A 23,511-nucleotide genomic window follows, 5' to 3' on the forward strand; every position below is an offset into this window, starting at 1 on the left:
GTGAGCCCCTGTTGACACGTTTGAGGGTGGAGGGGACCTAACCGGCTGCCTCTCTTCTTCTTTTCAGTTGCTCAGAACGATGCTCCCAGTTTTTGCCCCTTGGCGGTTCTGCCTTTCCTCCCCGAGAAAGGTAAGTTGTCTTTTCAGCTTCTCTCAGGAGAGATCCACCTTGCTTTTCCTTCTTCTCCTCTCTCTCTTAGTTTCGCCCCGTCGTTGAGAGCTCGCCTGGGCCTCTCACGCTCATTGATTTGAGCTCCTGGCAACTGCACACACGCATAGATGGGGCCCTGCTGGCCCCACGCCCATTTCACGGATGAGGAAACCGACTCCCAGTGAATAAACGCCTTGGCCAATAGTGCAATCGATTGGAGGCAGAGGAGGGCTGGGTCCCGTGCCTGCAAGTTTCATCCCGAGGGTTGTTCTCACCCTGTCCAGGAGTGGCGAGACCTGCACAGTCCCAGGCCGATGTCAAGTACTGTGGCCCTGTGGCCAAACAGGGAAAGAACCAGCTAAGTGCTGGGAAGTAGAGGCTCACAGCCCTCAGTGCACTGGGTGGCACGGTGACATCTGAGGCGGGGCCCTGAGCCCGGGAGCATGGCTCAGACTGAGGCTGCCGCCCCCTCCTGCACGTTCTCCCCCCACCCCGCCCCCCGCCCCCGACATGCCCCGTCTGGTCACGAGGCAGCAGGAAGTGCAGGCAGGTGGGCGCAGTGGTTTCTGGAGGCGGGTGAGCTGGGAGTGGTGCCGGAGAGCGAGGGCCTGGATGCAAGGCCCTGTTCTGCCTTCTCTGAGTCAGGAAATGACTCGAAGGGCCCGAGCGACGTTAATTCCTGCCCTGTGACATGATGTCTGAGGAGCTCCAGACATCTGTCATTACAGTGCTGGCTGAAGAGACAGAATATAGAGCTTGTGTAGGAAGGAATCATTTAGCCAAGGCCGCGGCTAAAAGTATACATGTCCTCAGCTCATATTGTTTCTTCCACCTAGTTCAAAGAGCTAACTTCGGAGATCATACACACACACACACACACACACACACACACACACACACACATTTTCTGCACAGGCTATACAGAATTCTATCTGTGTCTAAACCCTTGGAGACTTTATGTCTAGGACTTTGACACAGGACTAGAAAGTGTCAGCTTTCTAAAGTGCTGTGACGTAGGAGTTGCCATTGTCATGTCACGAATGGCGGAGGGGGTGCTTCGACCAAGCAGGGGACACGTATCCCAACCAGACTTTGGTCAAAGTTGATATTGAGGTTTATCAAGATGACGTAAAGACAACTGAAATGATCACATCGTCTCCAGAGATCCAGGGTTTAGAAAAACCCGCCCGGTTCCTTGTCCCACGTCTACCGCCTGCCATTTCTGCTTCCAGAGGCTACCGCGGTTAACTCTTGCAGCTGTGTTTTTCTCACCCTGGCCTCTCCCTTTCTACCTTACACACGAGTCCTGCTACTCCTCGATTTGTCAATCTTGGAAGTGACCGTGGGGTTCCTTCCTGTCTTGATAGGTGAGGAGTTGAGGTTCTCTTGTAGCACCCTTTTCAGTTTTCCTTCTTTGTCTCCAACATCTAGTCGTGTCAAGACTTGGGGTCAAAACAAGAGTATTTTTGTTCCGTCCATGGGCATGTGGCTCACTGGGGAGCCCCAGGGAGCAAGAGGGACCTCCCGTTGCCGTCACCAATCACGGGGTGTGGGCAGCGGACCTTCCTGTCTTTGTCCCGTGTTCCACCCCTGCCTTCCATGGTACCCCCCCCCCCCGCCTTCTTGGGCTTCTTGGGGTGCCCGTGAAACACACAGGTCGGGTCCGTACCTGCTCTGCAGGGACCTGGAGTGTTAGCTCCTCTGTGCTGACGTGTCCATCAACACACCTCCCTCTTCTTTGCCCCACTGAAAAATTTGTCGAAGTGTCTTACCTGCTGTTTGCCCGTTCTTGTTTTCTCTTGTCATCTTTGTGGGTCTAGACTTTTTAAATTCCTTGTCTTCATTTTTGTGGGAGGGAGAGAAGAGACGTGAGCCTCATCTAATTAAATGCGACCGTATAATCTTTTCCGAAACGTTTCAACGTGTTTTGTCCGTTTTGTCCTCCGAACTGCACCAAGCATTTGATCTTCGCACAGACCTCAAGAGACAGGTCCTCTTTTACTATCCGTTAGTTGTGGAATGTTCGAACCATGCGGAAATAGAGGAGAAAAAAAAAAATCGCAAGAGTTACTTAGAAGTCATGTGGGTTCAAACATTGATTTATTTGCTTCTAATCTCCTTAGGCTTTCCTGTGGTCTGAAGTACTTGTAATCTCTCTACAATGTTACTCTTTCATTGTTACCTAACAGAGCAGTCAGGTATATATTTCCAAATTGTTACTTATCTCTCTGAATAACGCATTCACCATGCATGTATCCATTCGTTCATTCATTCATTCATTCATTCATTCCTCTGTCCACATTCCTACATCCGGTGAGGAAGACGCAGGCGAAAACGGGCCAGTGTTGTCAGCTTCCGCATTTCACACCGCACTTCACCAACTTGTTGCTCTATTTTTGGGCATTTGATTGTTTATGACTCCTCGTCATTATGAAAATACCATAATGAGCACCTGGGTCCATAAAGCTCTTCCGAATGTCCAGGTTACTTCCCGGGGGACACGTTCTCCAAAGCGGAATTACTGGGTTCGACCACTTTATATTTTAAGACTCTAGCTTTGTGTTGCCACATTAGTCTCCAACGTCGTTTCTAGTGATATCCTCACTAGCAGTGAGTTCGTTTTTCCATCTTGGAAAATCTTGAATCCAAGATTGGAATCTTTCTCATTACAAAAGTGTTACTTGTTCAGCGCACGTAGATAAAGAATGCTCCGGGATCTGATTGTCAAATGCATACTCTTAGATACGAACAAATCAAAGTGTGAACACCTTCAGGGACTTTTGCGGTGCTTCTGCTCTGTTTTTTTTTTTTTTTCCCCCTGATAATTTGTATTCCTGGGACTTGAATTACCAACACAAGGGAGCAAGGGATGCAGAGTTTCGCATCCCCCTTCACACATGCAGTCTGTGGGTCTGAGTTGGAGTTTCCAAGGCACAGTGACATGTCACAGGCTTCTGAAACAAGTGCGATTTTGACAAGTGCGATTTGAAAGCAGGAGGGACGTCGGAGTGTGCGTTCCATCTGGGCTCAGAGTTCCCAAATTGGCGTGGAGAGTCTGGGTATGTTCCTCTGACGGCAGTCAAGCGAGGGCACGATGCCGCCTCCGGGGTACTGATATGTGAGCATGATTCTGACACGGATTGTGCGTGCGTGAGTGCGTGTGCGTGGGCACACATGCGTGTATACCCCATGTGTATGCAAAATGCTCATCTTTACGCACTTCCTATCCGGAGAGGAAAGGGAATACTTATTAAACACCAAACATTTTACAAATCCTTTAGTGCTCATCAGAAAGTTAGATGGTGGCGAGGTCTGTTTCTCAAATAAGGGAGCTGAGGATCCGAGAGGTTAAATGAACCCCTGGGATTTGAGCCCCCGTGCATCTGGCCCCCTTCCAAGTTAGTCAAGAACATCTGGTTTGAGTTTCTGGAAAGGGTGGCAGAGGTGGACTTCCAGCCCTAGACTTGTCCGGACATCTACCGCTTGGCCTTGTGTCTTGTGATGAGTTGGTGTGCATTAAGCCACTCATTCAAAGCCTCTTTGAAGAAGGATTCTGATGCACTGATGGGTCAGTGGGGGGGTGGGGGGGAAGGGGAAGGTGACTTCCGAGCTCTCACAAGTCAGGGAGGCTTCTAACATGTTAGGGGGTTTGAAGATGGCAGGAGTTTGTCCAATGGCCAAGTTTCAGTACGCCTTTCCCTCAGAGAGAGTGGTTTGTGTGTGCAAAGGCCCAGGGGCATGAAACAGCCTGGGGCGTTCAGACGTTGGAGACATTTCCATATGGTGGGCCTAGGCTCATCAGTGAGATGAGGCAGAAGGGCCGTAGGGAAAGGCTTTCGCTTGAGCACAGGGCTGGCAGGAGATTCTGTACTGGGTTTGGCACTAGACCTTGGTACGATGACCTGGGGTGGGGGCAGGTGAACGTGGCAGGGAGCTCTAGGGTGGACGAGTTGGAGAAACGTGTTATGGCCAAACAGCTCGTCCTTCCCTTCAATTTAGTTCCCCTCCGTGCGTATGTCTCTGCCAGCCACTTTTCGGGTCATGGATTCTGAATTTTCACTTACATTCCAGAAAAGGGGCTGTGCTGGGGGCCGGAGGTCTCGACTGCAAGGACAAGGGCCGGCCTTCTAGTTGGGAGAAAGGCACAGGAAGTCAGAATTGAAGGAGCTGAGCCACTTACCACAGTGGGGGCCTCGGGAAGCCTCCCCCAGATTCACCGCAGACAGACAGGGAAAGTACCAGAGTGCATCACGGCCACGTTGCGACACAGAGAAGGAGCGGACGCTCGTCAGACGTCAAGGGGGGAAAAGGAAGCGTCCTGGGTAGAGGGAGGTGTGCAAAGACAAGCCCAAAGGTGTGCATCAGTGCGGCACATGATGAAATAGAAAGAGAAGTAGTTTAGGACTGCAAGGCCAGCGAGGGGCAGGGAGAGGCTAGATGGGGGACAGGGGCCAGAAACTAGGTGCCTTGGCTGCCACACTTCCCCGAAGGCCTTTACACAGTTGCACACTGAGCTTTCAGACTGTTCAAAAGCCCTCCTTTGGGGCTGTAACGGGAATGCATTGGTGGACAGACAAGCTCGATTTTGGAGAAAACGTGCACAGGGCGTGTTATCTGTATATAGAATACCATTTTACTCTCTGGGGGAAATTTTGTACATTTTTAAAAACCAGTGAAACAGGAAAGCTGTCATTTCTTTATACAAGAAGATGTCCGTTGCTTCTTAAAAGACCAAGCAATCCATAGAGGATGTTCAGGGTCAGCAAGAATCACCTTCTCAGAGGCAGGAGCCCACTGTAGGTGCCTCAATCTCCCCCTCTCCCACCTGCCCAAACACCGGATCTTCCGCGGGCTTATTCCCACGACAACTGATATGTCGCTTTTCATCTACCATTTCAGAAGCACTTGCTCAGAGGTGCCACTGAAGCAAATTGAGTATTTGGATTGCCCACCAGGGGAAAACACGGATTATGAATCTTTGAAAATCCGTATCTGTCTTCTCAGTTCATTTTACCCCGAGACACTTCAAAATGCCCCTTAGAAAATGCTCCCGGCTCTCGAGCGGGAGCCCCCCTTGGAGCGGCAGGTATGACACAGTTTGCTCCCTGCGGGGAGAAAGGTGCCTCCTTGCTGTTGGCCCCAGCCCAGCCCTCCAGCTCCTCTCCTCACCGCCTCCCTCCCCGAGCTCGGGGACAGCTACAAGCCTGAATTCCAGGTGATGGAAGTGTCTGCACGGACAGTCTTTCAGGCCACACAACTACCGTCCATCAACTTCGCCTCACTGTGCCAGTGGGGTGCTGGAATTCGGTTGATCTTTTCTGCGAATGTTTTCTATTAAGCTGGAGAGTGGTGTGATCCTAAAAAATGTGAGTGCTGGCAGGGAGCCTGCACATCTTCTAAGTGAGGGAAGCATCGGGACATGGCCCGGCCACGGGCTTTGAAGTCGGTCCATGCAGCTCCCAGTCCTCTTCTAGGTCTTTCTCAGCCTGGCGATGCCTCCGTTTGCCTCTCTGAAAGGGGGGGATGATGGTAGAAAACAAGAGAGATGAATCTAGTGGGCTTGTGCTGAAGAAAAAGTACAAGGCTCCGCACGGAACCTGATAAAGGGTGAGTGTTTAAGAAATGTCGGCGATAATTCACAAGTCCAAACCCATTTTTCTGGGGAAGGGGAAACGGGCAGAGAGAGAAGATGGCTCTAGTAAGTCACAGCCAGTTAAGGGCAGAGCTACAGAACTATATACTTTAAAAATTCCTATTCGTTGGCTGTCGCATCAATCACTGTGCTAAATGCTTTCCGTATTTTAACCCTCGCGACTGCCCTGTGCGCACGACTATGTGCATCCTACGGGCCTGGAAGCTAAGGCTCAGAGAGGTCCAAGTTCAAACAGCTAGCAAATAGGAGAGATTCAGACCCAGTCCGAATTTGAACCCAGTCTCCCCGCTCTGCTGAGTGTGGCTGGCTGGGTTCCCCAGGAGCCAGACACTGAGGTGCAAAGGCACCCACGGGGGGGAAAGGGGGAAAAGGGAAGGTGCAGGGCTGGCCGAGGAGACAGTGAGCTGCAGAGTGGTCTCAGTGGCATAGAGGCCTCTGCTGCCCTTTCAGGGATGCTGGGATGACCTTCACATGTTCTCCACCTTTATTTTGGCGACACGGGGATGTAGGCATGACCTTCTGGAGGGCCACTCTCCCTGTGGGGGCCGGCAGCAGGGCCAGCCTGCCGGGAGCACGCACCGCAGCCGGGCAGACCCGCTCGTTCCTGACGTCACAGCGTGCTCCACAGGGCTATTGGGCTTTAACGGGCTCCGCAGGGGCCCCTGCAGACCGTGCAGGTGCACTGTCACTAGACTGTTGACATGGCAGCCCACACCAGGGCTAATTCTTAATTTTTCGGGTCCTCGGGCTAGAAGGCCCCAGGGAGCAGGCACCGACTCCAAAAGCCTGTGGAAAACGTGCATCTCCGTCCCAAAGCCGCACAGGGTTTCCGTGCATGTGCACCCGCCACGGGAGCTCCCAGTGCAGAGTCTGCAGCCACCCCCTGAGAACTGCTGTCCGGGGATGGGTCTCGTGCCCCAGGGACAAGCTCCCTCCCCAAGCGGGGCGTGCAGCCTGGAGGCTCCTCTCCCACAGGGCCACGCTGGCTGGGCAGCTGCAGTTAGCAGGGCCAAGCGGGCTCCGGGCACAGCTTCCTACTAGCAGAAGCCCTCCACCCCGCCCCCCCCCACCCCAGCCCAGATCTCCCTTCCGAGACCCCCGGGGGCTGAGGAGCAGAAGGACACAGCTGGCAAACAGGAACCACAGCAGCGGCGGGTGGAAGGAAACGGGAGATGTGAGGAAAGCGGCCCCCAGGTGGTCAGTTTCACGTCTCTCCGCGGATGCGGGCGGGAGCATTGCGCCAGCTGCTGGGGTGCAGGATCAGGGCCACGGTTATGCTTTCTCGTGCCTTGGCCGCCACTCCCCCATCTATCTGCTCATTCATTCTGCAAGTGGTTAGTGGGCATTTCCCCTGGGCCAGGTGCTAGGTGCAGGGGCTACGGCAGTGAGCAGAGCCCACAGACAGCCCTGCACCACGGGACTTCCTCCTAGCACGTTTCCGTGGGGCCCCTTCTCTGAGTTGACATCACCCCTAACTCCGCATCAAAGCAGCCCCCTTGGGCACTCTCCACTCCGTCAGCCTGCTCTCTTGTCTGCTGTGAAATTTTCTCACCTGCTTACGTCTTGAATGTTCGTCTGCCCTTCCCCCAGAAGGGAAACTGCATGGGACAGGGGCTCGGTGTCTCATTCACTGCTGTAGCCTCAGCCCCTAGAAGGTTCCCTGGTACCTAGTTAGTGCTCGCATGGTATTTACTGAATGAATGAGGGCACTGCTGTTTGCTTGCCAGATTTCGTGCTCCCAGAAACAGAGTTCACAACTTGTGGCTTGATCCTTCATACTTAGCACGGTGCCTGATATATAGTGGACACTGACTGTTATTTTCTTTATCATTTGTTAGGTTTAAAATTCTTTTTAATGTTTATTTATTTTTGAGAGAGACAGAGGGCGAGCAGGGGAGAGTCAGAGAGAGAGGGAGACACAGAATCTGAGGCAGGCTCCGGGCTCTGAGCTGTCAGCACAGAGCCTGACACAGGACTCGAACCCACAAACCATGAGCTCATGACCCGAGCCGAAGTCGGACGCTTAACCAACTGAGCCACCCAGGCGCCCCTAGAATTTGTTAGGTTTAATATGTATTTATTCAGTTTGCTCTAGGTTAGTATTTAAAGCTAACAGAGGTTCAGTGTTTGTTGGAAAGGTGTATAAATGAACGATCTTGACCAATTTAAAGAAACTTTCTGAGTCTCAGGTGCCTCACCTTCAAAATGGAGATGATGATGCCTAATTCAATGAGGTTGTTATTAAGCTTGAAAGAGATGTGCCGTGTAAAATCCCTCGGCCGGTGCCTGGTGAAGGTGGCAGTGTTGGAACAGCTAAATTAGGTCAAGTGCTGCCCGTTCTAAGGGATCTCTTTCACATGTAATATTTATAAAAGCTGCCCCTGCGATATAGTACAGTGTACAACCTGTGCAGCTGTACATGGCGAGCCCAGGAGGCACTGGATTAATGTTTGCTGATTGATTGTGTCCTGAACCCTTGTTAGACCTTAGGGGCTAGAGAAGACTTAGGATTTTCGTCAGAAACTTCCTCCCCGGATGGTTAGTACCAGTTGTGTACCTGGTCCGTCGGGGAATTGTTCAATCAAATTTAAGGGAGACAGAACCAAGAAGAAAATATGCCAGCTTAAGACCTACCTTTTGGTTTCGGTTGTTTTGGCTTTAGCTTTAAAGATTTCTTTCAAGTGTCTTGCTTAGCTATAGAAGGTATATTTTCAGCCTGGAATCAATCAGATACTACCCGATAAAAAATGAGCACAGTCAAAACTGTGAGGTGGAGGGAGCTTTTGGTTCCTCCCGATTTTTTCCCCCCTTCCTATTCCTGGCCTCCAACCCACTCTGGGAAACTCATGACTATCTGCTTCTCAGCACCCCACCTCCCTGCTGCAACTCCCATCCCAAGGCAGGCCTCTCTTGACGACAGAAGTGGTTCCTCTTTCCTCTTTCCCTCCCACTCTCAAACCAGCCCTGACCAGCTAGCTGTCACGGAGGAGATGCACCTTGCTTATTTATTGTTTTATTTCCTAGTGCTCTGCTAGAGAACTCTCGTCAGACCCAGTGGAGTTGGGGCGCCCGGGGCGGGGGGCTCAGTCGGTTAAGCGACCGACGCTTGATTTCGGCTCAGGTCATGATCTCGCGGTCCGTGGGATCAAGCCCCACGTCGGGCTCGGCGCTGGCAGTGTGGAGCCTGCGTGGGGTTCTCTCTGTGCCCCTTCCTCGCTCACAATAAATGAGTAAAACATTTAAATGGAGTTGAGGAGTTGACAAAATAATTCACGCTGCAAATACTTGATACTACTTTAATATGATGTCTTCTACAAGAGTTTTCACATTTCAACAAGCGGATAAACCAGAAAATGGTTGTTTCTCAAATGATTTGACCAGTATTTAGGAGAAGTGTTTTAGACAGGTTGCCTTTCCTAGAGCCCCTCAAGTCACTCTGCAGAGCGGGCTGTGAACCCAACCGTCCCTGAATTGCAGTCCATCCACAGGGGTAGATTTCCTTTAGTTTCATGGATTATAATAATATTAACCGTTGGTTCAAGATAGTAATGCCATGTTCTAAGTGGCTAGTGCTATATATATTAAGTTGTGTTTTGTTTTAACGATTCTGTGGTCATTCTTTCCTCATTTTCTTCATCCCTACTGCTGAGTCTCCGCGGAATTCTGACCTCTGACCCCCTTGGAGGAGTGGGATTTGATTTATGAAGGAGGCAGTCACCTTCCCTCCTACATGGGCAAAGTCCAGGAGACGAGAGGGCCCAGCTCAGAAGGGACTGAGGGAAGCCTTCAGTATGGATCGGGGCGTCTGGCATCCTGAGGGGACCAGTGAGGGACGGGGCGAGAAGGAGATGGGGTCAGACGATGAAAGGAGAAGGCACTGGTGATCTCGCTCTGGGGATTGAGGTGATGAGCTCCCCATCACTGGAGTAGTCGAGCCTGTTGGAGATGCCCTTGCGGTGTGAGGAGGTGGCTTAAATGGCCTCTAAGCTTCCCTCTGAGTTTTCTGTTTTTGTAATTCTGACGACTGGCTCCGTTGTGCTTTAAGGCGTGGCTTTTGTTTTTCTGTTTTTGTGATAACTTACGCACAGGCAAGCAGTTTTGGGCAGATGTTTGTAGAAGTGGGAGCAGTGAAGCAGAGAGACTGTGGCATGGATGGGGTGAATCCGGGTTTCAATTCTAGTTCTGTTCTTACTCTGTGTGACCCAGGCACGTCACATCACTCTTCTGAGCCTCAGCATCCTTAAGGCAGACTTCCTAATAGCCCTGCCTCCACAAGTGGCCGTGAGCTTTGGATGAAGCATGGAGGGCAGTGCTTAGTACAGTGCCTGTCACACGCAGTACCTAACAGACAGTGGTGACAGCCGTGGCTGCCCTTACTGCCACCGTGCCCCGAAAGGCAGAGTAGAGCCTCAGGAGTCTGCCCGCCTGGGTCCAGACCAGCTGCGTGACCTTGGGCGAGTTACCCACAGTCCGCTGAGAGGTCAGGCCAGCCTCTGCCTGATGCTCTTTGTCCAAAAACACCTCTGCACTATTGGAATTTCTCTGAGTAGCTCACGTTGGTGCTCCATATGCATTTATGCCTCTGAATTTCGGCAGTTTCATCCAGCACCCAGGATCACACGCAATGACCCCAAGAAAGAGTTCACATGCTCCCAGAAAACCCCGTTATCGTACCAGCTCCCCGGTCGCCTTTGTATGTGGGGGGGAGTTTGGAGGGGTCCATTTGATAGGAGTCAACCTTCTCAGAGAGAAATCAGGTTTATCCCGAGCCTTTGAATTTCCAGTAGGAATTTGGCTTGTGATGAACTTAGTAATTTGTCAGGAGGACACGGAGGGAGGATTGTCCCAAGGCTGGTCCCACGTGCCTGTCTTTTTCTTAGTTAGGAATTTTCTCCAGCAGTGTCTTTGAAGTTAGTGGTGTAAAAGATGATTACTCACCCATCCACAGCTCATAACCTCGGCAGAGGCTGGCCCATTTCAGATGTCTGTGGAAACCTTTGCCTGCAAAACACAGGCCAAGAAAGGGAACCACTTTGTCTCTGAAGTGGAGTCCCGGGCAGAGAGGGGTAGCTGTGGCGAAGTGGGCACTGGGAGGGGGAAGTCTTTGTTAAGCCTTTGGCTTGCTAACCACGAGCGGTGACTGTGGCCACGTCCTACACCAGCTCGGAGCCTCAGTTCAGTCCCTTGAAAAAGAGTGACAGTAATACCGTTGATGCATAGGCTGATGTAGTGATTACATCTTGTAGTGTCAATGAAATGTTTCATCAACTGGAATGTACCACAGAAGAGTGAGATCTTATTAAATTGGTGGACCATGATTTGTTTCCTAGGTGATCAGTTCCGCCACCGATCCACTTGAGGTCTTGTGGTAGGCGAATAATCATAGTATTAATCTTTATAGAGATAAAAAATACTTGGCATCCCATTCATTCTTTACCAGTTAAGGAACTTCATCAATTCATTCATGAAATACACATTTAGGACGCAAAATACACGCAAAATATTGACATTATTGTTCCTGTCAGCACACGGAACGTTAACAAGTGCCACCTACGGCTATGTTACTATTTCTATTGTTGAGATTTAAAAATTTTTTTTTTAACGTTTATTTATTTTTGAGACAGAGGGAGACAGAGCGTGAACAGGGGAGGGGCAGAGAGAGAGGGAGACACAGAATCTGAAACAGGCTCCAGGCTCTGAGCCGTCAGCACAGAGCCCGACGCGGGGCTCAAACTCACACACTGCGAGATCATGACCTGAGCCGAAGTCGGACGCCCAACCGACCGAGCCACCCAGGCGCCCCGAGATTTTTATATACTATTATGATAGGGCTCAGACAAGCAATGAAAACTGAGGCGGAGTCTTTGGTCTCCAGGAGCTCATAATTTAACAGAGATAGAAAACATAAGGAAATTGTAGTGCAGTCTATTCGTAGAACAGTAGACTTATTAGTGGAACAGTAGACATATCAGTGGAACAGGCTGGCGGTAGTGGAGGTAGGAGCCTCAGAAGGGTGTGCGTAGGGAGTGACATCTGAATTACGTCTTAAAGGATGACATGAGTTCACTGCGTGAATAAACTGACTTCATTTACCAAGCATATGTCAGATGAGAGGAACAACGTCGTACAACACGGGGTGATTGCCTAGACCTCCAGACGTGAATTTGGGGTGGTAGGGAGTAGAAGGAAGAGAGATGTGACTGAGGAGGTAGGTAAGGGAGGCAGCAGACAGATCTCGAGAAACGTTGGAGGCCATGTTTTGGGTGGATGTGTTTTCCGGGGAGAGCGTCCACTTATGATGGTAGAACCTGAGATTTAGACTCGAAAGAGTATTTGTTTTAATTTTCCTTCTATCAGGTCCTTTCTGGGTGGACATTCAGTCTACCTGAACACCAGTTGGGGACAACACTTAACACTTCAGGTTGGGCAGTCCCATGGGTAGCGGGGCCAGTTCCCGAGATGGAGAGTGTAAGAAGGGAACCAGGTGAAGACCGTGGCTAAAGATGGAAGTAAGAGTAAGCCCTCAGCTTTCAACAGGCTGAGTTTGGGATACATCGTGGCCACCTGCTGGGAGGGGTCTGCTAAGCACGGACTGTCTCGGCATGGCGCTTGGGTGAAGCTTCCGGCCTGGAGATGTGCTGATGGTCATCAGTGTGTCAGTACTTAAAGTCATGGGGACAGTGAGATTGCCCGTGGAGAGTGTGTCGGATATCAACAGTGAAGGTCAAGGACAGACCCCTGAGGAACAACAGCACGGAAGGGAAGAGAAGGAGAGAAGCCAGGGGAAGCAGGAGGAAGATAGGAGGCATGCTGGTGGCGTGGGGTGTCACGGAAACCAGGGAAGGGAGATGTGACCAACAACTTCAAGGACGATGGGGACTACAGACATTCACTGGGCTGGGCAAGCACTTTATGAATGTAGTGGGATGATGAGGGAAAAAGCGAAATAGTAGTGATTTGAGAAAGTACAAGCTACAAGCTTTTCCCAAGAATGTTGGCCCTGAATAAAGAGAGAGCAAGATTGACAGCTAAAGGAGAAGGTGGCCCATTGGTTGCTAACTATCTGTCTTGGGTCGTGAACCCCCCCGATAATGTATTGAAACAGTATGCCCCTCCATACATACCAGATTTTGCCTCTATTTTCAGAAAATCAGCCCTGGAAATCTAACTCCCAAGGTAAGAAACTGTGGGGTAGAATAACGTCTTGTTTTCAAGGGGGGCATTTGAGTGTGTTTTTATGCTAAGTCAAGTGTCAGTGTCCAGGGATGGGCCGAAGACAGAGGAGGGGTGGGAGCAGGACTGGCCTGGGGGTGTGATTGGTTGCGGACGCCCCTGGGGGGGCGGTGAGAAAGAACGAGCTCTAGAACACAGATGGGGGAACCCGTCCCAACAGCCATCCTTCCTCCGTCTAGGAGAAAGAAAGAAAGAAGACGGGACGATTCATAGAGAGTGGAGAGGGGGACACAGAGTTGAGGACAATGCTGAGGACCGTCCCTCTTTTCTCTGGGAGGCGAGAGGTCGGGCACCTGCTGAAGGTGCAGGGGCTGTGACGGCGCTGGGCCTGGACGGAGCAACAGGCACCAGAGGTGGTGGATAGAGAGAACAGAAGGAGGTGAGGACGAGGGTGCCAAGGTGTTGACGGTTCAGGTGAGGCTGGGGATCCAGAAGTTGTGAAGGTGCCGATCTGTCCGGGGAAGTGGCTTGAGTTGTGCTCAGCTGACCAAGACAAGCTGCAGACAAAGCAGTCCCTTGGGTTAATCCAACCAGGAAGACGGGGTTGAGGGCACTGGCAAAAGGGAAGTTGAAAAAGCGGACCAGTGGGTGGCCCTGGCTTCGGACAGACCTGTGAAGACGGGTGCCCTAGAGGGGGGAGGAGAGTGGCATCACAGCGGAAGTCGGGAGCTGGTTTAGGGTGTGGATGTGGCCGTGGGCGTTGTGGGCTGGAATGAGTAGACATGAATGTCTCTGGGACTGAAGGGGTCAGGAAACAGACCAGAGTGGTGAGTGGACCATCGACAGTCCCCGTAGATGGTAAACTCACCCAAGACTTCAGCAGGGTCTGGGTGGAAATGAAAATTGTGAGCTGAAAATTATGGCAAAGAATTTGAAGAATGTGGTTGAATGACCAGGCATGCCCTGTTGAGGGTAATTAATGAGAAAGACTAGAAGTTTCCATAGTCAGGAGGTTGTGACCCAAAGCAGGGGAAAGGGGACATTAGGACCATGGTAAGGGCCCTGGTTTCCAGGACACAATACTGGGGAGGGGAAAGCTAGGGTCAGGGGTCAGCTGTGACAGCAGTGACGTGATTTCAGCAGGAGGCTGGATCCGGAGCGAGATGAGGCCACGTGGGTGTGGAGAAGACAGGTGAGCTTACATTCTCCTCTTGGATTAGTGGCTTACCTTGTATTCTCGGACAGGTCACGGTTGCCAATTTTTCATCCTACCAAATAAGAACAATGTTGAAAAAACAAAGCAAACGAATCATCATCTTTTTGTAAAAGAGTTAGGAAGCACACCCATCGACACAGCAAAAAAGCAATTTTACCTCCCAGATGACGTCTCCCAGCCCAGCCCTCATTTCTGGAGAAAGCACAAAACTCCTTGTCAAGTTGCCTGTTGCAGTTCTGGGTCCCAGAACGTAGACCCCCCCCCCGCCCCCCGCCCCAACCCCTCGTGCCACGTGCATCTGAAGCCCACGGCCCTGACAGCCCAGTGTTGGCAACCCACAGCCTACAGCCTGCTGCTGTGCAACCCGTGAGCTAAGAAGGGCCTCAGACAGGTTTAAAGGATTGTATAAAAAGGTAGAGATGAGACTGTGCAAGAGAGAACAAACGTGGCCAGTGAAGCTCGAGATGTTTACTGTCTGGCCTCTAACCGAGAAATCTTGCCGGCCCCTGGCCTGGCCTGAAGAATGGTTGTCTTCTCTTTATCCCAAGTCCCTGAACTGTGTCACTGGGTCTTTCCCGGTCCTCCTGGGCCACAAGGCTGGAGCTCTGCCCCATTGTGTGATAGTCCTGACTGGGGAGGTGAGGGAGTGTCAACAGTCATATCCGTGCTATTGATGTTTGTGGTTTGGTTGAAGATGCCTTTATCTTATTTTATTTTATTTTATTTTATTTTATTTTATTTTATTTCATTATATTTTTAATTATTTTAATTATTATTTTAATTATTATTAATTATTTTAATAATTCAATTATTATTTATTCACAATTATTAATTATTTTATTGTTATTAATTATTAACTAATTAATTATTTAATTATTAATCATTACTTTAATTAATTTTAATGATATTTATTCTTTAATAATTTTTAATAATTTTAATTATTATTATTTTTAATTGTTATTTTATTAAATTATTATTTGTGTGAGAGAGGGGAAGAGGGGCAGAGGGAGAGAGAGAGAGGGAATCTTAAGCAAGCTCCACGCTAAGCATGGAACCTGACATGGGGCTCGATCCCATGACCCTGGGATCATGACCTGAGCTGAAATCTAGAGGCAGACACTCAACCGACTGAGCCACCCAGGCACCCCTACAACACCCTATTTTACAAGCATATATGCCCTTGTGCATTGAGCAACACGGCCTAGAGGGAGGAGCTCTGGCTTTGGAGGCTGAGACAAAGGGCGTCAAGTCTTTAATAAATGTTGTTGAGCACTTATTGTGCACCAAGCCTTTTTCAGGGATTAATCCATTCAGCCCTCACCCTGTGTCCAGAGGGTGACTGGACACTGACTTTTTCATGCCATGACCCACATTGGGGATGATGACGTCTGCATTCAGATAGCCAGGTGAGAGGACCCGCCCTAGCTGCCTCCACCCCTGCCCCCCAGGGAGGCTAGAAGGATCAGTAGCAGACTGTGGCCCTTAACATATGGGAAGTTCTGCCCTAGGACACAGGTGACATGACTATTCCAGTTCATAGTTCCAGTTATCACAAGATAACGTTTGAAACTTAGAGTGTAATTTATGCAAAGTCAGAGCTGGTGGTAGGCAGAGCCAAGATTCAGCCAGCCAGAATGCTTCCGGAATGATCCCTCTTTAAAGCATGCAATGCCAGGGGCACTTGGGTGGCTCAGTCGGTTAAGCATCTAACTCTTGGTTTCAGCTCAGGTCAAGATCTCACGGTTTGTGGGATCGAGCCCCTCATTGGGCTCTGCACTGACAGTGGGGAGCCTGCTTGGGATTCTCTCTCTCCCTCTCTCCCTGCCCCTCCCCTGCTCACACGCTCTCTCTCTCAAAATAAATAAATAAACTTAAAAGAGCATGGAATGCCGCCTCTCTGAGCAGAGGTGACCGCAAAGCCATGTTCACAGTCGTGTTTGTATTAAACAAAACAACACATACAGCACATTGCGGTATGGCTAGTAAATAGGAAATTCTTAATATTAATATTGGCTACTGTAATTGTATTACTTAATTGTAATTGTATTTGTAATTGTATTACTTTACATGGTAAGTCTTATCATCGGGACTGGCTTTTCCATGTCCGGGCACAACAGTGAGGCACAGGAGACTGTCTGTGAATCAAGGAAAGGATGTTTCTACTGAGTATTCACCCGCCGGATTAATCCGTTAGGGTTGCCACAGCAAAATGCTGCAGACTTGGTCTGAAACAAGTGGAATTTGTTCTCTCACAGCTCTGGAGGCTGGAGTCCAAGATCAAGGTGTGGGCAGGGCTGGTTCCTTCAGAGAGCCACGAGCGTTGGCTCTGTTCCAGAACCATCTCCTAGGCTTGTAGACGGCCGTCTTCTCCCTGTGTCTTCACATCGCCTTCCCCGAATGTGCCACGCTGTGTCCGAATGTCCCCTTTCTATGAGGACACCAGTCATTCTGGATTAGGGGCCATTCTCATGGTCTCATTTTAACTCGATTACCTCGGCAAAGAGCCTATCTCCAAATAGGGCCATATTACCAATGACTGGGGGTTAGGATTTCAAAGTATGACTCTTGAGGGAACACATTCCAACCCACAGGACTCACTGTCATCCCTCGGCTAAGCTCTGGAGATGCAAAGGGAAAGACAAAGCTGGGGCTGCCTGGAGAGCTCATAAATGGCGATTTGGAGGCTGAACAGAAGTAAACATGTCTCTAGGTATTTTTCTGGCGTTATACGTTGCAAAAGAGGCCTGGAGGGGTCTGCTGTTTCTCCCTGAAGAAATGCCAGACCCACAGGCACCTCAGGTCCTATTTGTATCTTTCAAGCCATCACACGATAACACGGATCTCTCTTTCTCTTTCTATCTCCCCCACTGTCTCTCTGTAATCAAAAGAACATCTGGTTTTTTTCTGAGGGCTAGCAAGGGCAAAAACAGCCCAGTATGATGTGGTTCTCATTTGAAAGACAGCGTCTGGTGAGAAATCAGGATGTCTGACTGTTAGTCCTGTCCCATAATGACTGCGCGTAGGGGGATCGTCTCAGCAGACAGCGCCTGTGGCTGTGTAGCTGTGAAAGCCAGAACCGATCAGACGGTCGGTTACGGCCTGCTCCCGTTCAAGGTCGTGGTGCCTTCCTGGTGCCTGAAATACTCTTCCTGCTCAAAAGGCTTCCAACTTGGATGTTTTACCCCAGCCAGCCGGCCTGGGCATAGAAACTGCCACCAGCCTTCCTCAGGCTTTCTCCGTATTCAGCGCCCATCACTTTGATAAGTGCCGAGGGGCTGATGGGAATTCTTTTTGGTTCTGAGTGCGAGAGAAATAGAGCGAATCCTGTGTTTTCAGATGCTATAGAGCTTGCACTCATTATTTATTTTTTTTAGATCTTTTCATTGACAAAATGGGTCTGTGATTATTTGAATGGTGGGAGAGGTGAGTATTTGCTACTGGTCTGATATGTCTGCACTTTGATGTGCTTCGGAAACGCTGGTGAGCACGCCCGCAGTTTTCCAATGAGAGAAAGGAGGGCCAGAGCAGGAACTGACACCCGGTTACCCGGCCAGCCAGCAACTGACCCGTACCTTCTGTAGTAGCATAGGTTTGCAGGCATATGTGTGTGTGCGTGTGTGTGCGTGTGTGTGTGTGGCTAAGGTAAAGCTATTTTTAATGGTTGAAAAAACCCTCTAAGCCTTGAAATCAAAATCAAGCATTTCCTCCTTTAACTGGTATTGGGATAGAAAGGTAGGAAGGAATACAGGAAGGAAGGAAGGGGAGAGAGGGAAGAAAAACAGAACAGGATTAACCATGATTTTCCATATATTTGAAAATTTCAAATATACTGGAGTCTCGTGATTTTGTTTTTACTTAGTCTACATTTGAAGGGAATACAGTGTTTTCCAGAAGGGAGCAGAAGTAGCTGGATATTCCTGGAGGCCGACCTATGTCGAGGTTGCAGCCCATGCTGCCCCAGAGTCATGGAGGGGTCCGCCCTGCCACCTGCTGCTTTCTGCCCTCCGCCCTCCCTCCGCTCTGCCCCCATCCACGTCAACAACTCTGCGGCGAGCGGTAGAATGCCAGGCCACAGAGCTGACCAAGGCTCAAATGCTGACTCGGCACCTCTTAGCTGTGTGGCCTGGAGCACATCGTCGGCCCTCTCTGGGACTCACTTTTGTCTTCTGTGAAATGGGGATCGAATGCACGTGCTGCTGGCGAGGAGGACTGATCTGTGGGTCACTACCCCACTGAGGGGGCCCCAGGCTATCGTGAGGCAGAGGCGAAACCGCACAGCTCCTGAGCATTCCCCTGTGACCTTGGAGAGTCCCCTGTGACCTTTCCTCCCTGTGGCTCTGTGTCCCTATCTGACGCGTTTGGTGTGTGGGCGAGAGTGGGGAGCACCCAGGCGCCCCCTGCGAAGGTGGGGGGTGTCATGCATCTGGACCCCGCAGTGAGCGTGCTCTGCCGACCACGGCTTTGCCTGTTTCCCCGAGGACGGTGGGCAGTGAGTGCCGTAGTCAGATGGGGTGGGGGGGGGGGTGCCCTGGCTGCAGCGCGACGGTGGCTTGAGAGGGGCAAGAGTGGCCAGAGGGAGGTGTCGGTAGGCGGAGTGAAACCGAGGGGGTTGGAATCTGGGTGGGAAAGAAGGAATTGTTCCCAGAGGGGCCGGGCAGGCAGAAGGGACAGGGCAAGTTGAGGCCATAGGACCGTAGGATGTCGGGGGCGGGGGGCGTGGTGGGGGGGGATTTCCTGAGGAACAAGAACACCACGTGGGGGTAAACACCGGCATGGAGGGCTGAGTGAGGGTTTCGTTTTGGGTTGTGCTGAGCTCATAAAACCTTGTTGCTGTATTCAGCAGCGGATCTGCTGTGGAAACTGAGGCCCAGTGAGTAGTCAGGCAGGCACGCTGGCTGGTTCTACTGTGCCTATGACCAGTAGGAGGAGTCACCCGGCCAGAGGGCAGAGAATGAGGGATGGATGGGCAGGAAGCCAGGTGCCCAGGGACCAGGCTGGGGTGGGGCAAGAGGGAGCAGGGATTGGAAAGAGGGCAGGATGTCACTGGCAGTGCTTTGGACTCCTATACGCCTTCAGGAACTTCCCCCTCACCCCCCATACTTGGGTGTGGCTCAGCCCTTCATAGTTTTTGAGAAAACAGACCGGAATGCCTCAGAGGTGATGCGATTGGCTGCGTTCACTAAGCTCCGCCCCCTGCACCTGCGTGGTGGGGGGCAGGGGGGTCACCTACCCCCGTGGCTTCATTTCTGACTACCGCTCTCGGAGGAGGTTTTCAGGGTGTCCCCGGTTTGCCGAGGAGGAAACAGAGGCTCAGAGAGAAGGAGGGGGCTGCCCAAATTCACGGAGCTGTTGGATGGGGATCTGGGATAAACTCAGGGAACCCGGAAACTTCACCACGTAGGTCTCATTCATGACCTGCGCTCAGAGCCCACCATTCCTTACAGCTGCTTGACGTGTTCACTCCTCGCCTGGCTTCGGGCAGTTTCAGGGGCAGGCTCATTATTCCCCTGTTCTCTCCCCTTCCCGGTAGTGGCTCCTGGGGAGTTTCCCTGGGGGCAGCAGAATCTAGCACAGCTAGAGTGCACGCCCATGGGGCTGTGGGGCAGCCAAGCCCTGGGTACCCCAGGAGGCATCCGTTCTTACCAGGCTGGGCGGTCATTCTAGGGGAGCCAACCTTCGTCTTTTCCTCTGCCCACTTCCCTCCCTCTGCTCTGGGGGAAGGGACTAGTATCTTGAGGCCAACTCAGAAGGGCTCCAAGCAAAGAGGCTGATGAGCACACTTACACCAGGATGTTAGTGGTCACATGCCATATTCACTTGAAGGCATTGTGTTTATTAGAGATTCAGAGAAAGGGCAATGTTTAAGACAAAGACATGAGGTTTTTTAAAGAATGGAGTTTCTCTGAGTGGTTAAGGAACTTGCCCAGGGACACACAGCATCAGGGTGAGTGAGATTGGATCCCAGAACTGTCTCTTTTCACCAGCCTAAGCAGTTTCACCATCAGTAATGGCCAAAAAAAAAAAAAAGGAATATTTCAGAAACTGAGGAAGGCAATTTTCACGACTTGGTTGTATGTCAGACTCACCTGGAAAACTAGTAAGGAGCACAGAGGCGAAGGCTCGTTGACGTGGGGACAGCACCTGGGCTGTGGAATTTGTACCGAGTTCTTTGTATTCACCAAAGTTTGAGAATTACTGATGGAAAGTAGAAAGGATCCTAAACTTTTTAGCTAATTAGCCCATTTTTCCGGGCTCTACCTTTTTGCTATCAGGTCTAGCACCTGGAATGTAGGAGGAGGCCGCCGAGTGGTTGTTGAATAAATGGACAAATCTAGAACTCAACTGGTTACCGCAGAGGACTGCTCAACCAGAGACCCCCGGAGGCAGGTCACTGCTACATCTGCAATCCAGTTTGGGCCCCATTTCCAAAGTAGCCCCATGGACGAAAGCCTGCCCTTCAACCATGTCTTCGAGTTACACCGAGGGAGTTCAGGATCCTTTTAGAAAATAAACACACACAAATAAAGGGCTTTCCTTTACGCCAACAGTAACTGTTTTAAAAATATAATGGGGCAAACGTTCCATTCCATTCTTAATGAAATCAAACCCTAAACATAATACAATCTAAAATCTTCCCAAGTTCGTTTTTAATTTGAAGGACATTCCAATTAATATCCCAAAAGAGCTTTCTTGAAACTTAATATAATGGCTTTGAATTTCATCTGGTAGAATGAGTAGCCAAAAATAGCCAAGAAATATATTTAAAAAATTTTTTTCTTCTTCTTATTTTTAATGTTTATTTTTAAGAGAGAGAGAGAGAGAGAGTGTGTGAGCAGGGGAGAAGCAGAGAGAGAGGGAGACACAGAATCCAAAGCAGGCTCCAGGCTCTGAGCTGGCAGCACAGAGCCCAACACGGGCTTGAACCCACAAACTGCGGGATCATGACCTGAGCTGAAGTCGGATGCCCAACAGAGCCACCCCAAGAAATATTTTTTAAAGAGAAACTAATCTGGGAAGGCTTTGATGATAAAATGCTTAAAGCAGCATGAGGGCAGGGCTAGAATTTACAAACAGATGAATAAAAGAAAAGGTTACCCAGCAGACAAAATTCATTTATATGTAAGTACTTAATATATGATACACGTGGGATTTCAAATTCAAGGGGAGATTTTTTTTTTTTAAAGGTGATGCTGGCATTGCAGTGTATAAAATATATTTGAAACAGAAGGGGAGGAAGGAAACTCATCAATATGCCACAGATAACACCCTTTGGGTGGGTCTGATGGTAAACTCCCCCCCTCCCCAAATGCTTCCAAGATCCCCCCAGCTTCCAGGCTATATCGTAGGTTTACATGCACAAAGAACTTGTTCTCGGAATTTGCATGAGATGCATGAGCCCCAGGTGCTGGGTTCTGCACAACAGCAGCCGCCCGTCCTAGGGTCCCCGCCAGCTGGGGGGAAGGGGACAGGACAAGGGTGTGGCAGAGACTTGGCTCCAGGCCCTGGGGTGGCGACGGATGAGCGGACTCTCACTTTAGAGATGAAATTTACCCTTCAATTCTAAGCGCTTTCCCCCAGACATCAAGCTAAACACGGAGTGCGGCCAAGGCTTCCATTTTAAGCCCGTAATTGGCAGGATGGTCCTGCAACCCCATCATAAGTCTTCTGTGAGATTGCATATTGCATATTGCCTAAAAATATGCAGCTCAGTTTGGTCATGTTGCAAAAACGCCACTTGTACTGACCATGAAAATAGTAACGCGTGGAGGACGTGTAAGAAAATGAGAGCCCGGGGTCTGCGGCAGAGAAGCTGGGTCCCAAGGTCAGAAAGACGTGGCTCTGGATTCTGAGGACGGCCCCACAGCTCCAGGAGGGGGTTCACCTTCTCTGGCTGAGTCCATCAGAAGTCTCGTATCATTATTTGATGACTTCTTTGGATAAACCCTTTTACTCTCTTTTTTCTTTTCTTTTTTTCTTTTTATTAAGCAGAAAAAGGTGTGGTCTAGGTTGTTTTACCATTCTAATTTTAGCGCCCTGGGCGTCAAAGGCAGATTGGAGATAAAAATGACAGGCTTCCTTATATAGCTAAGAGCGTGGTACTGTCCCAGAGAAAGACCTTTTCATACCTGGGGACAATTTTCCAGGAAAGGTGCTCAGCTGTTTAGGAAGCTTGGAGGGGGTGGAAAGAGTGTTGGCCGAGAGCCAAGAGGGCTGGTTCTGTGTCTGGCTTGGTCAAGTTCAACTTGGAAAGTCACGTAGCCTTTCTGTTTCTGACTCCTCATTTGTGAAGGAGGCCTTGGAGTCCCTACCCCACCACTCAGGCGGAGCTCCGTGGGAATCAGACATAATATTTTGCAGATGGGAAAACTGAGACACTGGGTTCACACCCTTAAAGCGCTTAGCTGATAAGTGACAGCACTTTGCGAACTGTAAATTGCTACACCTAAGGTGGCCGTGCTCTTCTGCTAGCCCAAGTGAGATAAATGGTCACAAGTAGTTACTATAGGGATAGAACCACTGTGGTCTTCTGACAACGAAACCAGAGACAGAAAGGAAAAGTAAATGAACACATAGATTTTTCTCCATTAACGATCAGTGATGCACCCCCCAAACAAATCTGGAGAATGCTAGAGTTAGTGCTCCCAGCAATCACGGAGGGCTGGGTTAGGAGGCAGTGTTTTGCCCATTTTAGTGCTCTTTGTGGACAGAAAAATGCATTCATCCACCTAGACCCACAGTCCTCCTTCATAGTGGAAGCTTCAGGTCCCCGTTCAGGGTCACCTCTGTCCTCACAGGGACACTGGTTGCTCTGGCAGGTCTCTTCGCCCGTGCCAAGCCATATGTCTGACAGCTGCACCTGAGTCCCTCCCTGCTGGTGTGACAGATGTACAGATGGCGGGAGGCAGCGCCCTGGAGCCGCGGAGGGCATGGGCTGTGTGCATGCAAAGCCCGGGTTTCGCTCTCGCCCCACCCCTGAAGAATGGAACTCTCTGGGGCGAGCCCAGTTAACGTCTCTGCATCTCATTTCCTTCATCTTTAAAGAGGATGTTTTAGCTGCTGATTTCCAGGAAACAAACTCAGTGATGGAGATTTGCATGCAGGATGTTTTGTGCGCAGGGCTCGTGGCACCTGTAAGGAAGCGAGGGGGCAGCGGGAGACGTAGGGCTTCTGTGCTGACCAAACCCCGGCCCCGTGGATCCCTTGGTGAGCTCTGAAGCTGGGCTGGCCCTGCAGAGTCATCCCGTCTTGGGGCAGGCCTGTGCGCACCCACACGGACTAGTTTGGGGACACAGGCTGACCCTGAGAGGGGCGGTGGCT

At 50.5% G+C, this 23,511-nt stretch overlaps 1 protein-coding gene across 2 annotated transcripts in view; it reads left to right on the forward strand.

The window, feature by feature from the left end:
• TG (thyroglobulin) overlaps positions 1 to 23,511 on the forward strand; it is a 254,995-nt gene that overhangs the window by 105,761 nt on the left and 125,723 nt on the right. For both annotated transcript variants that reach the window (XM_078441635.2, XM_078441636.2), the window contains exon 35: positions 68 to 130. In XM_078441635.2, coding sequence (XP_078297761.2) covers positions 68 to 130 — 63 coding nt within the window. The remainder of the gene's footprint in view (positions 1 to 67; positions 131 to 23,511) is intronic.

The sequence above is a fragment of the Panthera onca genome, chromosome F2 (genome assembly GCF_046562875.1).
Source record: "Panthera onca isolate mPanOnc1 chromosome F2, mPanOnc1 haplotype 2, whole genome shotgun sequence".
Lineage (NCBI taxonomy): Eukaryota > Metazoa > Chordata > Mammalia > Carnivora > Felidae > Panthera > Panthera onca.